The sequence below is a fragment of the Dendrobates tinctorius genome, unplaced genomic scaffold (genome assembly GCF_039654945.1).
Source record: "Dendrobates tinctorius isolate UK_male_01 unplaced genomic scaffold, ASM3965494v1 ptg000066l, whole genome shotgun sequence".
Classification (NCBI taxonomy): Eukaryota; Metazoa; Chordata; class Amphibia; order Anura; family Dendrobatidae; genus Dendrobates; species Dendrobates tinctorius.
In genome coordinates, this window is record NW_027361734.1 from 328,953 (window position 1) to 349,368 (window position 20,416).

At 42.1% G+C, this 20,416-nt stretch overlaps 1 protein-coding gene across 1 annotated transcript in view; it reads left to right on the forward strand.

Moving 5' to 3' along the window:
- CEP41 (centrosomal protein 41) overlaps positions 1-15,718 on the forward strand; it is a 62,801-nt gene extending 47,083 nt beyond the window's left edge. The window contains exons 8-11 of the mRNA XM_073580977.1: positions 5,112-5,179; positions 5,833-5,947; positions 11,494-11,712; positions 14,490-15,718. Coding sequence (XP_073437078.1) covers positions 5,112-5,179; positions 5,833-5,947; positions 11,494-11,712; positions 14,490-14,629 — 542 coding nt within the window. The 3' untranslated portion in view covers positions 14,630-15,718. The remainder of the gene's footprint in view (positions 1-5,111; positions 5,180-5,832; positions 5,948-11,493; positions 11,713-14,489) is intronic.
- Positions 15,719-20,416: the final 4,698 nt, after the last annotated feature.

A 20,416-nucleotide genomic window follows, 5' to 3' on the forward strand; every position in this document is an offset into this window, starting at 1 on the left:
GAATCCAAAAAACAGTGGATGGGTGATTTAGTAATATCGGAAAACAATCATTATTCCACAGGGGCATTTCAGCTATAATATCCTTAAATCCAACTACTTTCTTAATTTGCCTCCAGTCTGAGCAAGGGCAGTATATGAGGGACATTAGTCTTTTCCAACTCCAGGAAACCCAGTGGGCAGTCAGCTCGTGCAGAATGAAGCAGGTGATGTTCAGAATTGGAAAGATAATTACCCAGCATCCATTTACTTAGGGCTTTGGCCTGCCCAGCAAGACAATAAAGGAAAAAATCTGGCAATGCCGCCCCACCTCCCTTTTTAGGCCTTTGTAGGGTGGACAACCTAAGTTTGGGTGTCGTTTTACTCCATATAAAAGATATAGTCTAGGAATTAAGAGTCACGAAAAAGGATTTGGGTACCGTTACAGCACTGTGCTGAAGGAAGTAGCTGAGCTTAGGGAGCAATATCATTTTAATCAGGTTAATGCGTCCGGCTACAGACAGCGGAAGTTTGCTCCAAGCTGCAAATTTAACTTTAACTAGTTCCAGCAGTGGGTGGATATTAAGTTGTAAGTCAAGCATACTATTGTGAGATATGTAGACACCCAAATATTTAAAGCTAGATACAATAGACAGCAAGGAGAGAGAGCCTTTAGTCAAGCATCGGGGCATGGGAAAGGGGTTACAGGGCAGACTTCTCCCAATTTATATATATGAATATTTACTGAATCTATAGTGGCAATCACTTGCGGCAAAGTTTCCTCTGCCTCATCCATAAATATCACCATATCGTCAGCATATAAACCTATGGTGTCTACCCGGCCTGCTATATCTGTACCCTTAATGTCAGGGAAAGACCTTATACGTATTGCCAGTGCCTCGATTGCAAGGGCGAAGAGGGCCGGGGAAAGGCGGCACCCCTGACGAGTCCCCCTATGCAATGAAAAGGACTCGGATATGGAATTATTTACAATAATGCGGGCTTTTGGTTTCATATATAGTATTTCGACCCATTTTATAAACTTATCACCAAAGCCATACCTCTGCAGGCATGCGGAGAGGAAAGGCCACTCGAGAGAGTCAAAGGCTTTGGCGGCGTCCAGCGATGCCTGTGCCCATTTGTTATCTGTCATCAGGGAGCTGTATTGGACCACCGACTGGACTCGTCTGATGTTGATAGAAGTGCTCTTACCAGTCATAAAGCCAGTCTGGTCAGGATGTATAAGGTTCAATATAATTGAATTTTATCTGGTAGCTAGGACCTTAGTAAAAATTTTATTGTCCACATTTACTAACGATATGGGGCGATAGGATCCACAATCCAAAGGGTCCTTCCCCTCCTTCCTAAGCACTATGATATTGGCCTCATAAAAGCATTCAGGCATAGATTCCCCCTCACAAATTCCCCGAAATACCTTTATCAGAAGTGACGCTAATATATCCCAATATTTCCTGTACAATTCAATAGGAAACTCGTCTGGCCCAGGGGCCTTCCCAGAGGCCATGTCCGTCATGGCATTCTCTATCGCCTCCACAGTGAACTCAGCGTCCATAAATTCTTGCTGGTCAGGCTCTAATGTCGGGAATGCAACATCTGACAAATAATCCAAACACCCCAAATTATCAGAGCCACTTTTAGATTCATATAATGACCTATAGTAATCGTAGAAGCAGGCAAGTATCTCCTCTGTTGAAGATACCAGCGAACCATCCGACTTACGAATCTGTAATATTGTATTAGAGGTAGTATGTTGGCGCACCAGGTAGGCCAAAAATTTACTTGCCTAATTTCCCAACTCAAAATAAGACTGACGTGCAAAGAATAGTTTATGCTTAGACTTAGTGTCTATGTGCTGGGTATATAACCTCTGAGCAGCCAACCACTCAATCCTATTGCCGTTAGTTTGATTAGATATGTATGCAGCCTCTGAATGTTTCAATCGTCATTCCATCACATCATCCTCCCTCGAGGTTACCCACTTGACATAAGATCGTGGAGGATAAGCAGCTCCTCAGATATGTGTTAAGTGCATCCCAAAATAAATTGATATCTTGAGGTTCTGGGTGGGACAAGATGAAACCATGCAATTGGTCTATCGTTCTATCGGGAGATTTTATCAGTTTCAGCCAGAAATGGTTCAACTTCCAAACCATCCTATTATTTAGCTGCCCATATTTAAGTTTAAGAATGACCGGGCTATGGTCTGAGATCCCCCTACTGCCATAATCTATATTATCTACCCACATCACCAGACCACTGGATCCGAATATATACTCTGGGCACGATAAAGAGCGCTTAATTGATGAGTGACAGGTATACTCTCTTAATTCAGGGTGACGCACCCTCCACAAATCCAACCAACCGCTACCTTCCATGAATAATGACAGTTGGGATGCAGCCGGTGTAGGGATCCCCCCAGGTGTTCCATCACCCAATCTCAGTTTATCGAGGCAGTTATTCATGACCATATTGAAGTCTCCCATGCAGATAACATCTGCGTCCGGATAATTTAGGGCAAAACTCATCGCCTTCTGAAGAATGGACATATTAGCCCGGGGGGGGGGATTATAAACACATAGAATTATATATTTCCTGGTATTTATCAATGCATATACGAAGACAAAACTACCTTCAGGATCCCTCCGGGTCTCCCTAGCTTCCCATCTAACGTCTCTATGTACCAACAGTGAAACCCCTCTTGAGTAGCTAGTGTGAAATGCATGAACAGACCATTGTACCCATGGCTTCGTCACGCACTGAGCTGTATCCCTGGTCAGGTGCGTCTCCACCAAGGCCACAATGTGAGGGTGATAGTGTCTAATCTGCGAGAAAACCTTGATCTTCTTCCGAGGGGTTTTTATACCTCTCACGTTCCATGTCACACACACTATCTCAGACCCCATATTTACTCCGCTGGATATGGTGTACATCATTACCTGAGTAAAATTTAGAGACACCACACAGAGATTGAGATTGCTGTTGGCTGCGACTTCTACCTAAAGAACAAATAAAACCACTATAAAGAAAAACAGGGTAAAAAAACAACAAACAATATAGGAGCAAAGTCTTGTGCTCCCAGCATTAGACAAGCAAGGGGATACCATCACTGAGCTCAGTGTCCGGTATTGTTGGTAATCTAGACACCTGCGGAAAAAGCTCCGATCAAACCATTAATAAAAGAATTCTGATTATCAGTAGATAAATTAGGATTCCTTTGCAGCAGACCCCTTGTGGGACCGTAGCCACTCAGCCGCCACCGCTGGATCCGTAAAAAACATAGAACCACCCTCGTGGACCACCCGGAGCCGAGCCGGATAGATCATTGGGTACATAATATTCCTCTCCCGGAGCCGCTTCTTAATTTCCATAAACTGTGCCCGTTGTTTCTGAAGTTCCATGGAAAAATCCGGGAACATCGAGATCGTGGTGTTGTTGAACTTAATGGGACTTTTTTGCCGTGCTAGATGCAGAATCGCATCCCTTTCCCTGCAGTTGAGGAGACGTGGCAGAAAAGGTCTAGGTGGGGCTCCAGGAGGAAGAGGCCTTGTAGGGATGATGTGAGCCCTTTCTAAAGCAAATGTTGGGGAGAATTCATCCCCCAGAGAAGTTTTAAGCCAATCTTCTAGAAATTGCTCCGGATGTTGACCTTCTGAGCGTTCCGGCAGACCAATAACTCGGATATTCTTCCGACACATTCTATTCTCCAGGTCATCCGCTTTTTGCCGCCATGCGTCCATAGAACCTGCCACTTTTGTTAGCTTGGCCTCCATGGGTGTGATGGTATCCTCTACCTAGGACACCCTTGTCTCCACCTCCGCAATGCACCCCCTTATGGCCTGCATGTCTTGCCGAAGACGCGCCACCTCGGTGTATACGTCCTCTATTTTCCCAGACAGGGACTTCCTGGTTTAGGAGATGGCCTGCATCAACTGATCGAACGCCTGTTTGAGGGTTATTTCTTCCTGCTCACTCTCCTCTTCACCCCCAGAGGGACGGCTTTTCCGCTGAGCTTGTGAGGGGTTATTTCTGATGGACTGTTTCGTATCAGAAGGGTCAGTTCTAGCAAACTCAATTTTGCAGCAGCTCCTGACCCCTTGGAGCGATTCATTTTAAAATAGCAATATGGCACAGCAAGGTAACAGGAATTATATACTCTGGGGTTCCCAGGTCCAAAATTATAAGCACAGCAGGGCTATTATGTGGCGGTGACAATGTTTCAAGAGCAGCACAGAGCAGAAGGGTAATGCAGGGAGGTAATTTCCAGCTCTGAGCAATAAACGAGGGCCCCTATGGCCAGGGGGGATCCGCATTGCCCACAGAGACAGCAGCTGGGGGGGTCCAGGGGCCCCTGAATTAATAACACCAGCAGGCTAGGTGACTCAGCGGGGGGGAACGCGGGGCCCAATCTTTCAGAGCACTCACCGCTTGTCCCCTTCAGGTCCTCAGGATGTGTGCTCACCATCCTGCCAGTGCTGCAGCAATGGGAGCTAGCGCCGCGTCTCTTACAGCCAGAGCACGCGCTTTGAAAATGGCCGCCGCCTCATGCAGTCCGCCCCGGCCTTCACAGTTGTCAGCCCACCGGAGCCCAGCGATGTCCTCCCACGGGGGGTCCAGGAACGCTCCGGATTCCAGGGGGGTCCCGAAACCGGCAGGTACGCCGCGGCAGCAGGGGTCCGCCAGCCGGCTGATAACAGGAGCTCTCCCTATATGCGTCCCCCCCCCCCACCTTGGCAATTTTAGTCTTTTGCTACCTCACAACCTGGAACTTCAGAGTTTTCGCTTTTTATAAGGGTTTGCATCAGCTCATGTAAAGAACATGCCTACAACTGTGAATGTTTGGTTTTATTTTCATTGTGAAGTGTCCTCCCACACCCTAAAGAGATACTGGTAAGTAATTTAGATCGTGCGCGCCATCGGAGACAGTGATGATGAGATCTGTAAAGTGCTGTGGAATATGATGGCGCTATATAAATTAATAAACTGTACCAACAAAGAAGTATATAGAATGCACCAAATGTATTGGTGAAAAGCTTTGCCACCTATGTATAAAGAATACTATATGTTGTGCCGTGTGATCTACTTTAATTTATGCTTTTATATATTTTTCTTTGTAGCTTACAGCTATCCTACTGCAATGCTTTCCAGAACAATGAATCCATTCACACCAGAAATCCTGAGTTATGTATCCTTTTGTGCCCCTCCATATAGTAAAAATGATATATGGCTATCTGGGCCATATTTGGTGATCATGATGACCTAAGGCCTAGGCACTTTAAATTGTCCTGTCCTCTACTTGAAAGTTAGACTAAAAGTGCCCATACCCTTTAAACAGTGGCCCATGCACATTGGAGTAATGTCAACTGAACCAGCCAATATTGATGGATTCAGCTGACCCCGATCCACCCGTGGCTATTGCGGGCACATGTCAGCTGTTTAAAACCTGTCCCGGCAAAGATGTGGGCTCACCACCAGGTGGGAGTCCAACATCGGCGTAAATGTACACCTGATGTTGGAAAGGGGTTAAAAGGAAGAGGAATTGTAATCCAAGTTACGGTGACATAAAGTTATCTGACTAATGAATTTACTTTTTCTGGTACTCCTCTAATTCTCAAGTTATTTTTTCTTACAAGGTCTGGCGATTTGCATCTTTAAAGTTGTCACCTCCTTTTGTAGCGATTTAAAGGAAGTTGCAGTTTCTTTTTGAATGTCTTTTCATACAATGCTGGTGTGTCATGGGTCCGCTGAAACCATCATTGTGTATAATGTGCATGGCCATAGTTTAGACATTAGTGTAATAACTACCACTTACCGGCTCTACTTAACAACTGTAATAAGAAAAATGCCCATGGCAAAATTATTATACTGTATGACGAAGATGAGAGGATAGCCAGCCAAACCGCAACTACTATGTGTGAGCGAGGATTTGAGAATGTATTCATGCTTTCCGGAGGTAAGGGGGTGATTTTATTTACAATGAATGTTCCCATTATAATAGAAAAATATTCAGGATTGAGAGTCCTCAGTGGTTGATACCTTTTAATGGCTACTCAGGTCTCTTCATCAGGCTAGACTAATACAAAATCTGAAGTCACATATTTATGCACAATACAGCCTAGAAAAAATGCAATAGATAAGACAAGTGACGTGAAGCAGAACTATCAATATGGGAGAGGGAGAAACATAAATATAAACATTGGACCAGTTCATAGATAAGGAGTCCGGATGTTTTATGGTCCTCTGATTGGGGTCTAGTTCTGTGTTGTGATGCCCCCACACGGTTTTAAAAGGAAATTCCTTAATTGATGTAAAAAGACATAAATCCATGCGACACATTCATTCCAGCACTGAGAGTGTCAAAGTTCGTCATAAATTTGTACTCCCAAACTCGTCTCTCTCTCTGAGAATTGAAGTTACCTTTCTATACCAGTAATTTCATATCCACGTTGCAGTGATCAGGGATACAGAAATGTTTTGCCACAGGTAGATCCATTCTTTTTTCTCTTATTGTGTGACAATGAGCATTCATCCTTGTTCTAAGCTTTTGCCCTGTCTCCCCCACATACAGACCCCCAGTTGGACATTTAGTACAAATAATTAAGTACACCACATTAGATGTAATGCAGTTGAAAGTACCTGGGATCTTGTAGTCCTGATGTGAGTTGGGGATCTTTATCTTGTCCGTGGTCATTATAAATGGACAGGTTTTACATTTTTTTCTGGTTGCAAGGAAAGGTTCCTGCAGCTGTTGGAGAGGACAGGGAGCTTCTGACAATGATGCTTCTTAGATTTGGGGGCTGCCTAAAGCACAGTAGTGGGGGGTCTGGAAAAATGGATTGTAATCGGGCATCTTTTTGTAGTAAAGGTTGTAATTTCCGTGTAGCTCCCCTTAGCACTTCCAGATTTGGGTTGTAGGTGACTACTAGAGGCACCCGGTTATTTTCTTCTTTAGCTTTGTAATATAGCAGATGATTCCTTGACATTCTGGTGGCTCTTGTAATTTGGTTTTCAATTGTTCTTGGATGGTAGCCCTGATTCAAAAAGGTCTTTTTGAGGCGACCAAGGTGTTTGTCTCTATCCATGGGGTTGGAACATATACGATTGTATCTGATGGCTTGGCTATAGATAATGGAGTTCTTTATGTGTTTTGGATGGAAACTGTCCCATTTAAGGTATGTTGGACGGTCGATTGGCTTCTGATACAGGGATGTCTCTATTTCATTGTTTTTTAGCTTAATGATGGTGTCCAAAAAATTAATCTCAGTACTGGAGTAGTTGAGTGTTAAAATGATGGTGGGATGAAATTGATTAAACTGTTCGTGGAATGTCTTTAGCTGTTGCTCAGACTCCATCCAGATGATTAAAATATCATCAATGAAGCGGTAGTAGGCCAGGGGCCTGATGGGGCATGAGGACAAAAAGTCGCTTTCAAGCTTTGCCATGAAAAGATTTGTATACTGTGGAGCCATTTTACTTCCCATAGCTGTGCCAGTCTCCTGTAGATAGATCCTGTTGTCAAATTCAAAGTAATTGTGGGTGAGGATGAATTTTATAAGTTTCACCACAGCATCAGCATCAGTCCCTGTGTTTTCCATGAAGAATTTGCAGGCATTTAAACCATCTTGGTGTGGGATATTAGAGTACAAAGATTCCACATCCATGATGGCCAGGATGGTTCCTTCTGGTAGAGGACCTATTGCTGCTAGTTTATTCAATAGGTCAGTTGTGTCCTGAATGTAACTGGATGTATCCTTCACCGGTGGTTTAAGAATACCCTCTACCCATCCAGATACCTGCTCAGTGAGGGTGCCCACACATGAAATAATTGGTCTTCCTGGATTTCTAGATTTGTGGATTTTGGGAAGCATGTAGAATGTCCCTATTGGAGTCTCTGGTATCAGGTCATCGCCAGCTCTTATGGACTGGTCAGGCAGACAAGAAACCAACTTGTTTAGTTCCTTGTAATAGTACTGTGTAGGATCTGACTCCAATTTCTATAGTAGCGTGTGTCCATAAGTTGCCTGTTTGCTTCCTTCATGTAGTCTGACGTATTCATCATGACTATTGCACCTCCCTTGTCAGCAGGTTTAATGATGATTTCTTTGTTGGTTTTTAAAGACTGTATGGCCTTTCTCTCCTGGGCACTGATGTTGGATGCTTGTCTCCTGTTAGTGTCTATGATTGTGGATTTTATCAAATGTCTGAAGGAGTCTATATATTTATCCAAATGAGGGTTGCGTCCAGGTGGAGTTGTCCAGTCTGCCCTTTTCCTAGTTGTTGCGATCCCTTTTCCTTCGGTCTGAGTGTTTTCTGAATCTTCTGTATCATTGAAATATTCCCTCAGGCGCAGTCTCCTGAAATACTGTTCCATATCACTGCAGAGTTCAGTTTTATCTAGGGCCTTAGTGGGACAAAATGAGAGTCCTCTAGAAAGCACAGCCAGTTGCACTTTGTTGGGTTTATAATCTGAGAGATTGATGACACAGTTAGATGCTTTTGTGTCTGGAGTGGAGTGGTTGTCCAAGTTGTCAGGTTTTGGATTTGTTTTGTATCGGTTTGTATAGAGTCCTGAATTGAGACGCAGTCTGTGTAGTTTCTTTTCCTTGTTATGAGCCAGAAAGGTCCGTAGTTTGTTGTAGTATTGTTGTAATTTTTGCTCTGTGCTTTCTGTAAGTGTTTTCCTCAGAGTTTCAAATTGCCCCTGGACTTTACTCCTTATGCTGTAGCAGACATGTAAAAGGTGGTTCCTTAGTCTCTCAGAAGTCCTGTGACAAAGGTTTTGTGCATAATGGGTATTGTAGGTATGAAGAATTGGGTTTGTAATCCAGAGTCCTTTGGGAATTAGATTCTCCTTTTTGCATTTAGCTAAGAAAAAAATGTCGCTGTCCATTTGTGCACGTTTCTTCAGAAGTGGTTTTAATTCCATAAAGATGCGGTACATTCTGGTATCCTCCATTTTGATACAGGAAAGATGTATATCTTTGTACCGTGTTAGCCAGTAGATAGAAAAATATTCAGGATTGAGAGTCCTCAGTGGTTGATAACTTTTAATGGCTAACTGAAAAGATGGTAACACATTGCAAGCTTTCGAGACTACTCAGGTCTCTTCATCAGGCTAGACTAATACAAAATCTGAAGTCACATATTTATGCACAATACAGCCTAGAAAAAATGCAATAGATAAGACAAGTGACGTGAAGCAGAACTATCAATATGGGAGAGGGAGAAACATAAATATAAACATTGGACCAGTTCATAGATAAGGAGTCTGGATGTTTTATGGTCCTCTGGTTGGGGTCTAGTTCTGTGTTGTAATGCCCCCACAAGGTTTTAAAAGGAAATTCCAAACCTGTCCATTTATAGTGACCACGGACAAGACAAAGATCCACAACTCACATCAGGACTAAAAGATCCCAAGTACTTTCAGCTGCATTACATCTAATGTGGTGTACTTAATTATTTGTACTAAATGTCCAACTGGGGGTCTGTATGTGGGGGAGACAGGGCAAAAGCTTAGAACAAGGATGAATGCTCATCGTCACACAATTAAGAGAAAAAAGAATGGATCTACCTGTGGCAAAACATTTCTGTATCCCTGATCACAGCAACGTGGATATGAAATTACTGGTATTGAAAGGTAACTTCAATTCTCAGAGAGAGAGACGAGTTTGGGAGTACAAATTTATGACGAACTTTGACGCTCTCAGTGCTGGAATGAATGTGTCGCATGGATTTGTCTTTTTACATCAATTAAGGAATTTCCTTTTAAAACCGTGTGGGGGCATCACAACACAGAACTAGACCCCAATCAGAGGACCATAAAACATCCGGACTCCTTATCTATGAACTGGTCCAATGTTTATATTTATGCTTCTCCCTCTCCCATATTGATAGTTCTGCTTCACGTCACTTGTCTTATCTATTGCATTTTTTCTAGGCTGTATTGTGCATAAATATGTGACTTCAGATTTTGTATTAGTCTAGCCTAATGAAGAGACCTGAGTAGTCTCGAAAGCTTGCAATGTGTTACCATCTTTTCAGTTAGCCATTAAAAGGTATCAACTACTGAGGACTCTCAATCCTGAATATTTTTCTATCTACTGGCTAACACGGTACAAAGATATACCCATTATAATAGGGTGCTAAAAGTTAATAAATGTAACAAATTCCAGATTCTTGTTCCCTATTAGCATTATTAAAGGGATACTCTGGAAAGATAAAAAAAAAAAAAGTAGTCCAATCCATTTTCTCACTAAAATTTCCTGTTCTTATATGCCACTTCACGTAACTTTGCTAGTACTCACCGTCATCTCACATTACAGCGCTGCTGCTGCTGTTACCGCTCCTTTCTGGTAAGAGATTATAGGTTCTAGCTTGCTTCTTGCTCCGTATGCAAGCAAGCTCCCTGTCCAAGTCTGCTCTCTGCGGTGAAGAAAAAACTGGGAAGGGGAGAGGATTCAGCTCACCAAGTGTGGAATGGGTAGCCTCCATCATGGTATGCGGTGCACGGACTCCAGCCTGGCAGCTTGGCAATAGACAAAGGAAGTGGATTCCGGCATCTGCCTTCCATAATAGGGTTAAAACATGACTTATAATAATAAATTTAAAATAGAAATTTCATGGTGAGAGATTAAAAATAAGAGGGGGTAGGGGAAGATGAAGGACAATGTCAACACGTTTCGAGCAGAATGCTCTTAGTCCTGACCGATCAGTGGGCATAGCTTGCAGTTTCCTTCTTATGTGAGCCAGCCCCTCAACCAAGACTTTTTACAGGTTGTATGTGGGTTTGATATTCCCCCACCCTCTCTCACCTTCCTTTTTGTGTTGTACTGCTACTGCTTTTTCCTTGGGTCTCCAGCTGTCACTGCATGTTTCTTGACAGATCACATAGAAGTTCTGAAGGTGCAGGCAGGCTGCACAGAAGCCATGTCCATACACATTATGTACATTCATGGCTTGTTCTGCTCTCCAGCACAGCTCTTATGTGACATTATAAGGATGGCTGCATAGCACAGCAGGAAGAGTGAAGGGGAAGTCAATCAAACCTGTACACAGCCTGTGATGAGGCTTGGACTGAGGGTTGTCTTGAATGTACCAAACCATGACCCCTGATCTGTGACTACAGAGAATGGACTTGGTCAAGGGGCAGGCTAGCATGAGATGCAAGTTGTCAGTCCTGTCCCCTGATCTGACATAGTGCCCCATAAGGGAAGGGGAACATTCAGGACCAACATTAGTTCTGTGATGTGAGGTTAGCTTGAATAGTAGTAAAATCACATGACGTGGCATGTAAGATCAGGCAGAGGGGTTATAGTTGTCAGAATATACATTGAAATACATTTTTATCTCCCCTAAGTATATGCTTGAAAAATAATAATATTGGTATAATGTGGGATTTTGGAATACAAGAAGTGTTACATTTCAAGAATATTTTTAGCACATAAACACTGTAGATCATATGATCGGAGTTGGCCTCTGACCCAAGTGGTTTTCGCACAGGTTTGAAAGTCATATCTCAGAAATTCCCAGATGGCCTTACAACCGGTTCATTCCCGGCCACCTGCCTACCCCAACCAACCCAAACCAAATCTGCTCGCAAACGGACCACTCCAAAAGAACCTGTCAAAGCTGCAGAGAAGAAGTGCAGATTTTCTTGTGAAGACCTGGAGAAAATAGAACAACACCTAGAGAAATTACTCATGCCAACAGACACTGCCAGTGAGTACTCGCTTGTATAGATTCATGAAATTAAATCTTGACCTGTTCAGGAATAGGATTTATGACAGAGAATACCATTCCCCTGTTCTGATTGCCACTGCTCCCCTGCGTTCATGGGTTCATGTGCCTAGGATCCATCTTCTCATTCACCAAACATGAAGTTGTGATGGAACAGGAGAGCAAGAAGAACATACATTTATGCTAAGATAACATTTGCTTGGGACCTGTAATGAGTTCTTCCCATATATGCACCCAAAATGTGTGTATTGTAGACAGATAATTGACAGTGGGAGAACTGGGACAAACGTGTAGAGAGAATCAGTTTGGTCTGCGTGCCGGAGGCAGGGAATCTGCCGATACTCAGTTAACCTTACACCTACTAGTCAATATAGACCCAGATACCAAGCTCAAAATGGCTCATGGGGTACAATCCTAATTCTTGAAGAGGCAATACAGAAAATTCTGGTGCATTGCAGAAGTACAGGCTTATGCTGTCTCTGTTTCTATAGCTGTCAATGACTTTGTGGGAAAACCAAACTCATTTTACTAATCTGTAAATACTAAAAAAAAAAATCCTGTTTCTATAGAAAATAATGGGGAAACTGCCAATACTGCAGGTCTATTGTCCTTTCAAGTTCTGTGCTGACATGTGACATCCTATTCTAAATCCATAGGCAGTAATCTAGAATTTGTCCGACTTTGCACCTAAAAAAACTTCTAATCTTCTTTGAAGGCTTTCTACAAGATTTTAGAGGTTGTCTATGGGAATTTTTGACCATTTATCCAGAATGGCATTTGTGAAGACCTACTGATGTTGGATTAGCGGGGTTTAGGTCAGGTCTCTGTGTAGACCAGTCAAGTTCTTCCACACCAAACTCGGCCAACCATGCTTTTATGGACTTCCCTTGGCGCACTGGGGCACTATCTTGCTGGAACAGAAAAAGGCCTTCACCAAACTGTTCCTAAAACGTTGGAAGCTACAATTGTTCATAATGTGTTGCTCTACTGAAAGATTAAGATTTAAGACTTTGTACAACCCCTGAAAAATAACCCCATTGAATTATCCCTCATTCATCAAACATTACAATTTGCACAATGAGTAACATTCTCCTGGTATTCGCCAAACCCAAACTCGTCCATCAGACCGCCAAATACAGAAGCATGATTTGTCACTCCACAGAACGTTTCGAATGCTGCAGTGTCTAGTGGTGGTTTGCTTTACACCAGTTCAACACTTAGCATTGTGCTTGGTGATGTAAGGCTTACATAAACAGTTTTTTGGCCATGGAAACCCATCCCAGGAATCTCTTGGAGCACAGTTTTTGTGCGATTAATTCCAAAGGAGGTATGGACTCTGCAGTTATTTAGTCAGCAGAGCGTTGGTGACTCTTATTCACTATGCGCCTCAGTACTTCGTGACCCCAATCTGTAACTTTTTGTGTCTCACTTTGTTTCTGGATGGCTGTGGTTCACGATCTGACTTGTTACCATGGTGGCATCCCATGCTTAAATTCAGTGAGCCATTTAGAATGACTCACTCATTCACAAATGTTTGGAAGGCCAAATTCTATATCCATGCACTGATCCCCCACGGATCTCCTGCCCCCTAGTTTCCAACTGGTCTGTTCAAAGGGTTTTGCAATTCCCTGAAGTTCTCTGTATAATGTTTAAGTTAAATGCTTTCCACTTTGTCGTGAGTGATTTTATGCACTCTTCCATGTTACGTTCTTCTTCCAGCCATTCTACGTGAAATAAAGTCTTCATTTCACCTATTCTAGCTTTCCGATTTGGAATGGAATCACTCAACCAATCCTTTAATAAGCTTCCTTTGGCAATCAGACAAATTAAGGGGAACATTGGCGTTAATGTTTCCTTCCCTTTTTGTTGTGTGGCTCCATCTCCCTTCCAGTAATGGAAAGGGATTGGTAACGGGTACAATGATATATAATGCCCATATTTTCCATCATGCTTTGACTTTCCAGAATTGTTGTACTTTATTGCAGCCCCAGAGTCTGTTTAGTAAGTTGAACTCTTTAAGTTTACATTATGGACAATGTACCAGGCGATCGCTCATTGTTCTAGATGCTGGTATGTTGAAGGCCATCATAGCTCTATGCATAATCATAAATTGTGTCTCTCCAAACTTCACTCAAAATATTTTCCCGTACTGCCTGTCAACCTGCTAGTATTTTTTTCCCCAATTTCCTCACCCTCTATTTGTTTAGCCCAGGATCTATATGTTTGCTCTATGTCCATTTTCCCAAGGATGTCTTTTAAACCTCTGTATATTGTGGATATATTGTATGTGCCTGCTCGGTCAAATAATAGATTATCCTTTGCATTCCTTCGTGTTTCTATCCTCACCTTTATCAAATGTGTCATAATCGCTCCTTTTATTTGTCCAAATTGTAGGAATTGCTGCTCACTTAGTTTGAATTTTGATATGATCTCTTCCCTACTCAGCCACCTATTTTCTTTTTCATGCAGTAGATTAGCAATTTTTGGGATCCCTTTCACCCTCCATTCCTGAAATAGTTTGTTCTTTGCCATATGTTGTAACGCTGGGTTTCCCCATATGGGTAGATCTCTCGAGATTCTCCATGATAATTTGAATTTTCTCCTAAGTTCCTTCCATGTGTCTATTGTGTCTCGGTGAACTACTGAATTTTTTTTTTTTTTTTTAGGCATTAGGCTTTGTGGCATGTGTACTGAGGCGACTAAGTTCCACGGGTATGCATATTATAATAGATATTGTACTACTTTTTGTTGCTTTTTAGGTCGTCTCAGCAGATTATCCACTGGAAGATCAGAGTCCAAAACGGCCAACTCCAGAAACAGCCAAGTCCCGTCGTCTGCCAGTTCTGTCAGTTCCCGGTCTATCCGCAGCATCAGCCCACAATCCAAACCGTGGAAATAATAAGTGTTGACACTCTCTAATAAACAACTGTTCTTGCTCATCCACATGTCTATCCCAGTAGAGCAGTTCTTACCCATGCTCCAGCAGTATTGCTAGCTTGACACTGGTTGGATGGGCGCTGGTCAAATAGAACGCTGTTTACAGGTTATTTAAATCAATGTATAGAAGGAACAATTAATTTAAGTTGTTTTTATTTATATGTAGTTGGTTGCAGTTTTCTTGTAGGTAATGGATGATGTCCCCAAGGGCTCCTGGACTCTTCAGGTTTAGAGATTGCTGTTACTTTTACTCTTGTACATAATACCACTCCATGGTCTACGTTTGACTGTGTGTCCGTCCTTACAACCCGCGGTCCATCCGTCGAGACTGAACACTTAGATTAGCTGTGCAATCCTTTCTTTTTCCGTTACTGTTTGATCCTAAAACAAAAAGTGCATGGTACTTGGCATTCAGCCTGATGGGATGTGTAGGCACGGTTTTGAGGCTTCCCCATGTATGAGTATCTGGCTTCATGTCTGTCTTTACAACCCCCAGTCCTATATGATAAACTACTAACAAAATTAGATGTTTATGATTTTTTTATATTTTATGAATGTCCCCTTCATTGTGACTGAAGACTTATTGCTTATCTGTGCATTTTTCTCTATTTTAATCTATAAACCATATGGGCATGATACCAGGCGTTCAGTCTGGTTTGTAGCATGTGTAGGGACAGCTTTGACGCTTCCTCTGTGTCAAGTCCTTACCCTTCCTATGTTGTGATTGTCAGCACATACCTCCGTAGAGCACAGGCTATAGTTTCCCAGCATTGTACTACAGACCTTCATCAAGCAAATGTAGATTTTGCAATTTGTGCGGCTCCTTCTCGCAGCAATTAATATTCGATAAAGGCACTACATCTGGGAATTGCTATTTAAAAAGTTCACTAATATTTTTTTCATTTTATCTGTGACCAAAATTGCAGTTTTGGTATGTCTTATGTTACTTTGGAAAATAATGTGTTTTCTTTATGCTGACATGTGCATCTTTATAAAAATTGAGCCACTTTCCAAAGACATAAATAAATATATTTCGATCCTTTGCCAATAATGTACTACAGATAATGTGCCAATCCAAAGTAAACTTGTGTTACCACAACACCGAATAGCTCTAGGGATGTGTGTGAAATGAATAGGAGCTGTTTTGAGTACTCTGCAGCGGCCACAACACGTTGAACAGCGATGAACTATGCAGCTCCAGTCAATATGTGTACAACCGGCCGCTGCCTGTGCTTCTTACAGGTGATTGGTATTAGTGTGGGGTGTTGGACCCCACCAATCTGACATTGATGTCCTAACCGAAGGTTCATCAACATCGTCATTCACTAATTCTGGAAATCCCCTTTAAAACATGTTAAAAAAAAAAAAAAAAAAAGGGAGTCTCTGTGTTTTTTAAGCAATACCTTCTTGTACTGTTTTTGCAGCAGCGTAAATGAAAATTACATTTTGGCTTGCAATTTCCTTCGAACCCGGCCCTAAAGGTTGAAGTGGTGGTATGTGTATTAGGAGATACATAACCATCTTCTCAAGTTAAATATTAATAATTTGGATATGTATTTCTTATTACAATTCTGTACTGAACAGTGCCTTCAGCTGACACTGCATGTGTTATTTTTGTAAGTTTAGCGCATGGTAAATGTCAACTCCATATATATATATATATATATATATATATATATATATATATATATATATATAGACCACGTGCTTTTAGAAACGTATATAATTCATGGCTCACTCTAGGGGTGGCTCTCTCCTTCCTTCACCACCATGAGAGACAGACGTGAGGAGTCATCCTTGCTCAGACACGACATTGAATGGACAGCTGGTATGTAACTTGATCACTATGTGAGAAGCCTAACAGAGACGAACGCCATTTGCCATGCGGGATCCCAGGGAAAGAAGGGTACAAGCTTTGCTGTGAACAAATGGACAATCTCTTTATAATCATGCACCTGTTTTTATGTTTTTCTGTAATAATCTTTTCTTTGATGGAAGAATCCAAATAAACCACTACATTTTTTTTTTTTATAAGAAATTGTCATATTTTAAAGTATCACATCTGGTAACAAGTCCTGAATATTATATAAGAATACGCATTTTTTTACATCTCACTAGCAGCAGGCAACCTGAAGCTCTCCTCAGCCATCAATCGAGAAGGAGAGCCGAGAGCACTTTATGCGACTGCCTTTGGAGAACTTGTGGGAGCAGCACACACCAAAATAAAAGTAAATTTAATCATATTGCTGTTAAAACATTATGGAAAAGTAAGTTTAAAGTGCCCCTGTCAGCAGGATTGTGCAGAGTAACCTACAGACAGTGTCAGGTCGGCTCCGTTATACTGATTACAATGATACCTGGGTTGATGAAATCTGTCTTGTGGTTGTTTCCTAATCTTAATTTTCTGTTTTGTGTTAATGAGGTTCTCATGCCCTGAGGCAGGGCAGGTGTATGTGGTGCTCTGATTAGATATTCATAATGCAGACTGCTGACAGAGGTCTCTGATCCCTCACTGACCTGCCCCCTAGTTTGCATAATGAATACCATCACATACTGAATTAAAAAAAAACGCTCCTGCAGGCAGGTGCCGGCATGATTACTGTGCACTTAATCCCTTTTGCAGATTTACTTGAGTGATCTCCGAGAGCTGCTACTGTGCGGGTGGCGCCATCTTGGAGGAGGACTTTTTTTTTTTTTCTTCTCTAGCAAGATGCCGCCGCCTGCGCAACAGCAGCTATCGGATCTCTCTACAGACTGATAGCTGCTACTGCGCAGGCGCCCCGGGCGCCATTTTCAAAATGACTTTTTTTTTTTTTTTTTTTCCTCGCTCAAGTAAATCTTCAAAAGTGATTAAGTGCACAGTAACCATGCGATTATGCTGCAGGTGCCACGACCAGTACCTAACTGCAGAAGCTTTTTTTTTTTTATTCAGTATGTGATGGTATTCATTCTGCAAACTCGGGGGCAGGTCTGTGAGGGATCAGTGACCTGTCAGCAGTCTGTAATATGAATATCTAATCAGAGAACCACATACATGAACCCCGCCGTAGGACACGGGCATATCATTAACACAAAGCTGAAAATAAAGATTAAGAAACAGCCACAAGGCGGATTTTATCAACAAATATATCATTGTAATCAGTATAACGGCGCCGACCTGACAGTGTGTGTAGGTTACTGTGCACAATCCTGCTGACAGGTTCCCTTTAAACACATCTCTCCTATATCAATATAGACCTCTCATCAATTTTGCACTGTCAGTATTGCTGACACACCCTGTAATTTGATGTTTATATTCCTAGAAATTTAATGTCTTATTCCTGTAAAACCATTAGACCAAACCATGTTTTATTTTTTTAATAATAAAAAAATAAACAAAGCTACCTGCATGATATACTTGCATTTCGACAATCCAGTTCTAGCTTTTACATGGCCCTGTCGCTCTACATTCTTGGAGTTTTAAAGGGAGTCTTTGAACCCCGAAATTGAAACTGAACTAATTAAACAGTTATAGAGGACTTGGGTTCTATAAAACTGATATCCGCAGTATATACTTCACTGTTGTAATTAGTTTGAAAACTCTTGATATATCATATGCAAATGCGTGAGCTTTGGTGCACCCTTGGTGTGGCAAAGAGCTGGTACACCGTTAGGCCTCCCTCCTGGATAGTCAGTGTGCAAACCCAGCTCTGTGGTTATGACTTGAGCTGCTCTCGCTCTGAACAATAGAGCGCTGCCAATCAGTCAGGGAACTGCTCAGTATGCAAATTGGGGCTGGTGTAAGGAGGCACCAAGCTCTTGGCTACGCCTAGTGTGGGCCAAAGACCCTTCATGTACAGATGTTATATAAAGCGTTATCAAACTGATTACGACAGTGAGATGTATTCTCATATGATTTTTATAGGGGCAAGTCCCCTGGATAACTGTTTATTTAGATCAGTTGCATTTTGGGGGTGACTGACTCCCTTTAAAATTGAGAGCTGCCATTCTGCATATTCCTCTGCTAGGGCTACACTGACACTCAGTATGGGCATTTCTGCTAGGTGGTATTGTCATGGGCCACTTAGATGATGTTCCAAGAAATTCTTATTTGGTGGCCCTTATAAAGTTTTTGCTTAGACTTGCTATGATACATAAGGGTTGGGTAATGGCCATTTTGTAAAGGATATGGCTGCAATTGTCCCTTTTATAAACAGGATGAGCGTTATTTTAGGTTTTAATTCTTAAGTACAGCAGAAAAAGGGGCAGCACCGCTTAAAGGATGCAGCCAGGCCATATAGCAAGATGTTGGCAACACAGATGCAAAATACTAAATAGACAGCCACTCACCACCTACCAATTAATGGAGGAGGGGACTGCTTAGTATATGTTTGCACAATAGAGGCCTGTATCGGGCGCTGTTCTCACACAGGTAATGCATAGTGTCTCGTTGTGGAGAAAAAGCAGGATGGCACTCACCGTTCATGTGAATGAAATCACTTTATTTCACATACACAAGGCATAGGCACGGGAGCAATGTGCTGGAAGACAGACAGCGGCTGTTGTCCGTCTTCCAGCACATTGCTCCCATGCCTATGCCGATGCCTTGTGTATGTGAAATAAAGTGACTTGATTCACATGAACGGTGAGTGCCATCCTGCTTTTCTCTTTCTCCACAACGAAATATTCTGTTTTTTCAATATGGGATTGAGCACCCGTTCCAAGTGGGATTAAGGTGTTTTTTATTCATGTGAAAAATATATGTGCAGACATTCAGGGTATTTTTCCACACAACGGTGCCGGATATCTATTTTCTCAATTTGTGGACAGTGCATAGTGTCTGATTCTCAGCCTATTAGTCACACCCATACTATTCGATTAGGCGGGCTGGCCAGCACTCGCTCAATGCATCCCATGTGAACACCCCTGTATGCAAGACCCAACGTGCTGGGCTTGGCTGCACCCTGAAAAATAAAGTGCACTAAATACATATAAATGTGAGGTATTGGTCGATATTTTGGCCAAGATATACGGACCTGCCTGTTGTGTTCCTTGGTCTTCATGATGCTCTCTGTGCTTCAAACAGAACCCTGAGGCTATCACAGAGCAGATGCATTTATACGGAGACTTGATTACACACAGGTGGATTTTATTTATCATCATTAGTCATTTAGGACAACATTGGATCATTCAGAGATCCACAATGAACGTCTGGAGTGAGTTTGCTGCACTGAAAGTAAAGGGGCCAAATAATATTGCACGCCCCACTTTTCAGGTTTTGAATTTCCACAATCATTTTAAATTTAAAGTAAATTTCGGTCAACTTCACAATTGTGTCCCACTTGTTGATTCTTCACCAAAAATTTACATTTGGTATCTTTGTTTGAAGCATATGTGGGAAAAGGTTGAAAATTTCCAGGGGGCCGAATACTTTCGCAAGGCACTGTACGTATATATCAGTGAATTTCTACTATAACCTTCTTCTAAATGGGTGTTTTCTCGTCTTCTATATAAAGTGATAACATATCTGTAGAATATGCCATCCCCTTATCAGGGAGTCCATCCTAAGACCCCAGACAGTAATGTTGGTTTAGGACTGTGTTCTCTTTTTAACTTTTCCACACAGAAGGCCATTCTCCTTGTCACTTCATTGCGGTACTTTCTTGCACAGAAAGTCAATGAAGTACTGTCCTTCAGAAACAGTAGAAAGGTTGCAGCACTACACCAGAATTGCATCCACTTCATTTTTTGGATTGGTTAGGGTCCAAGT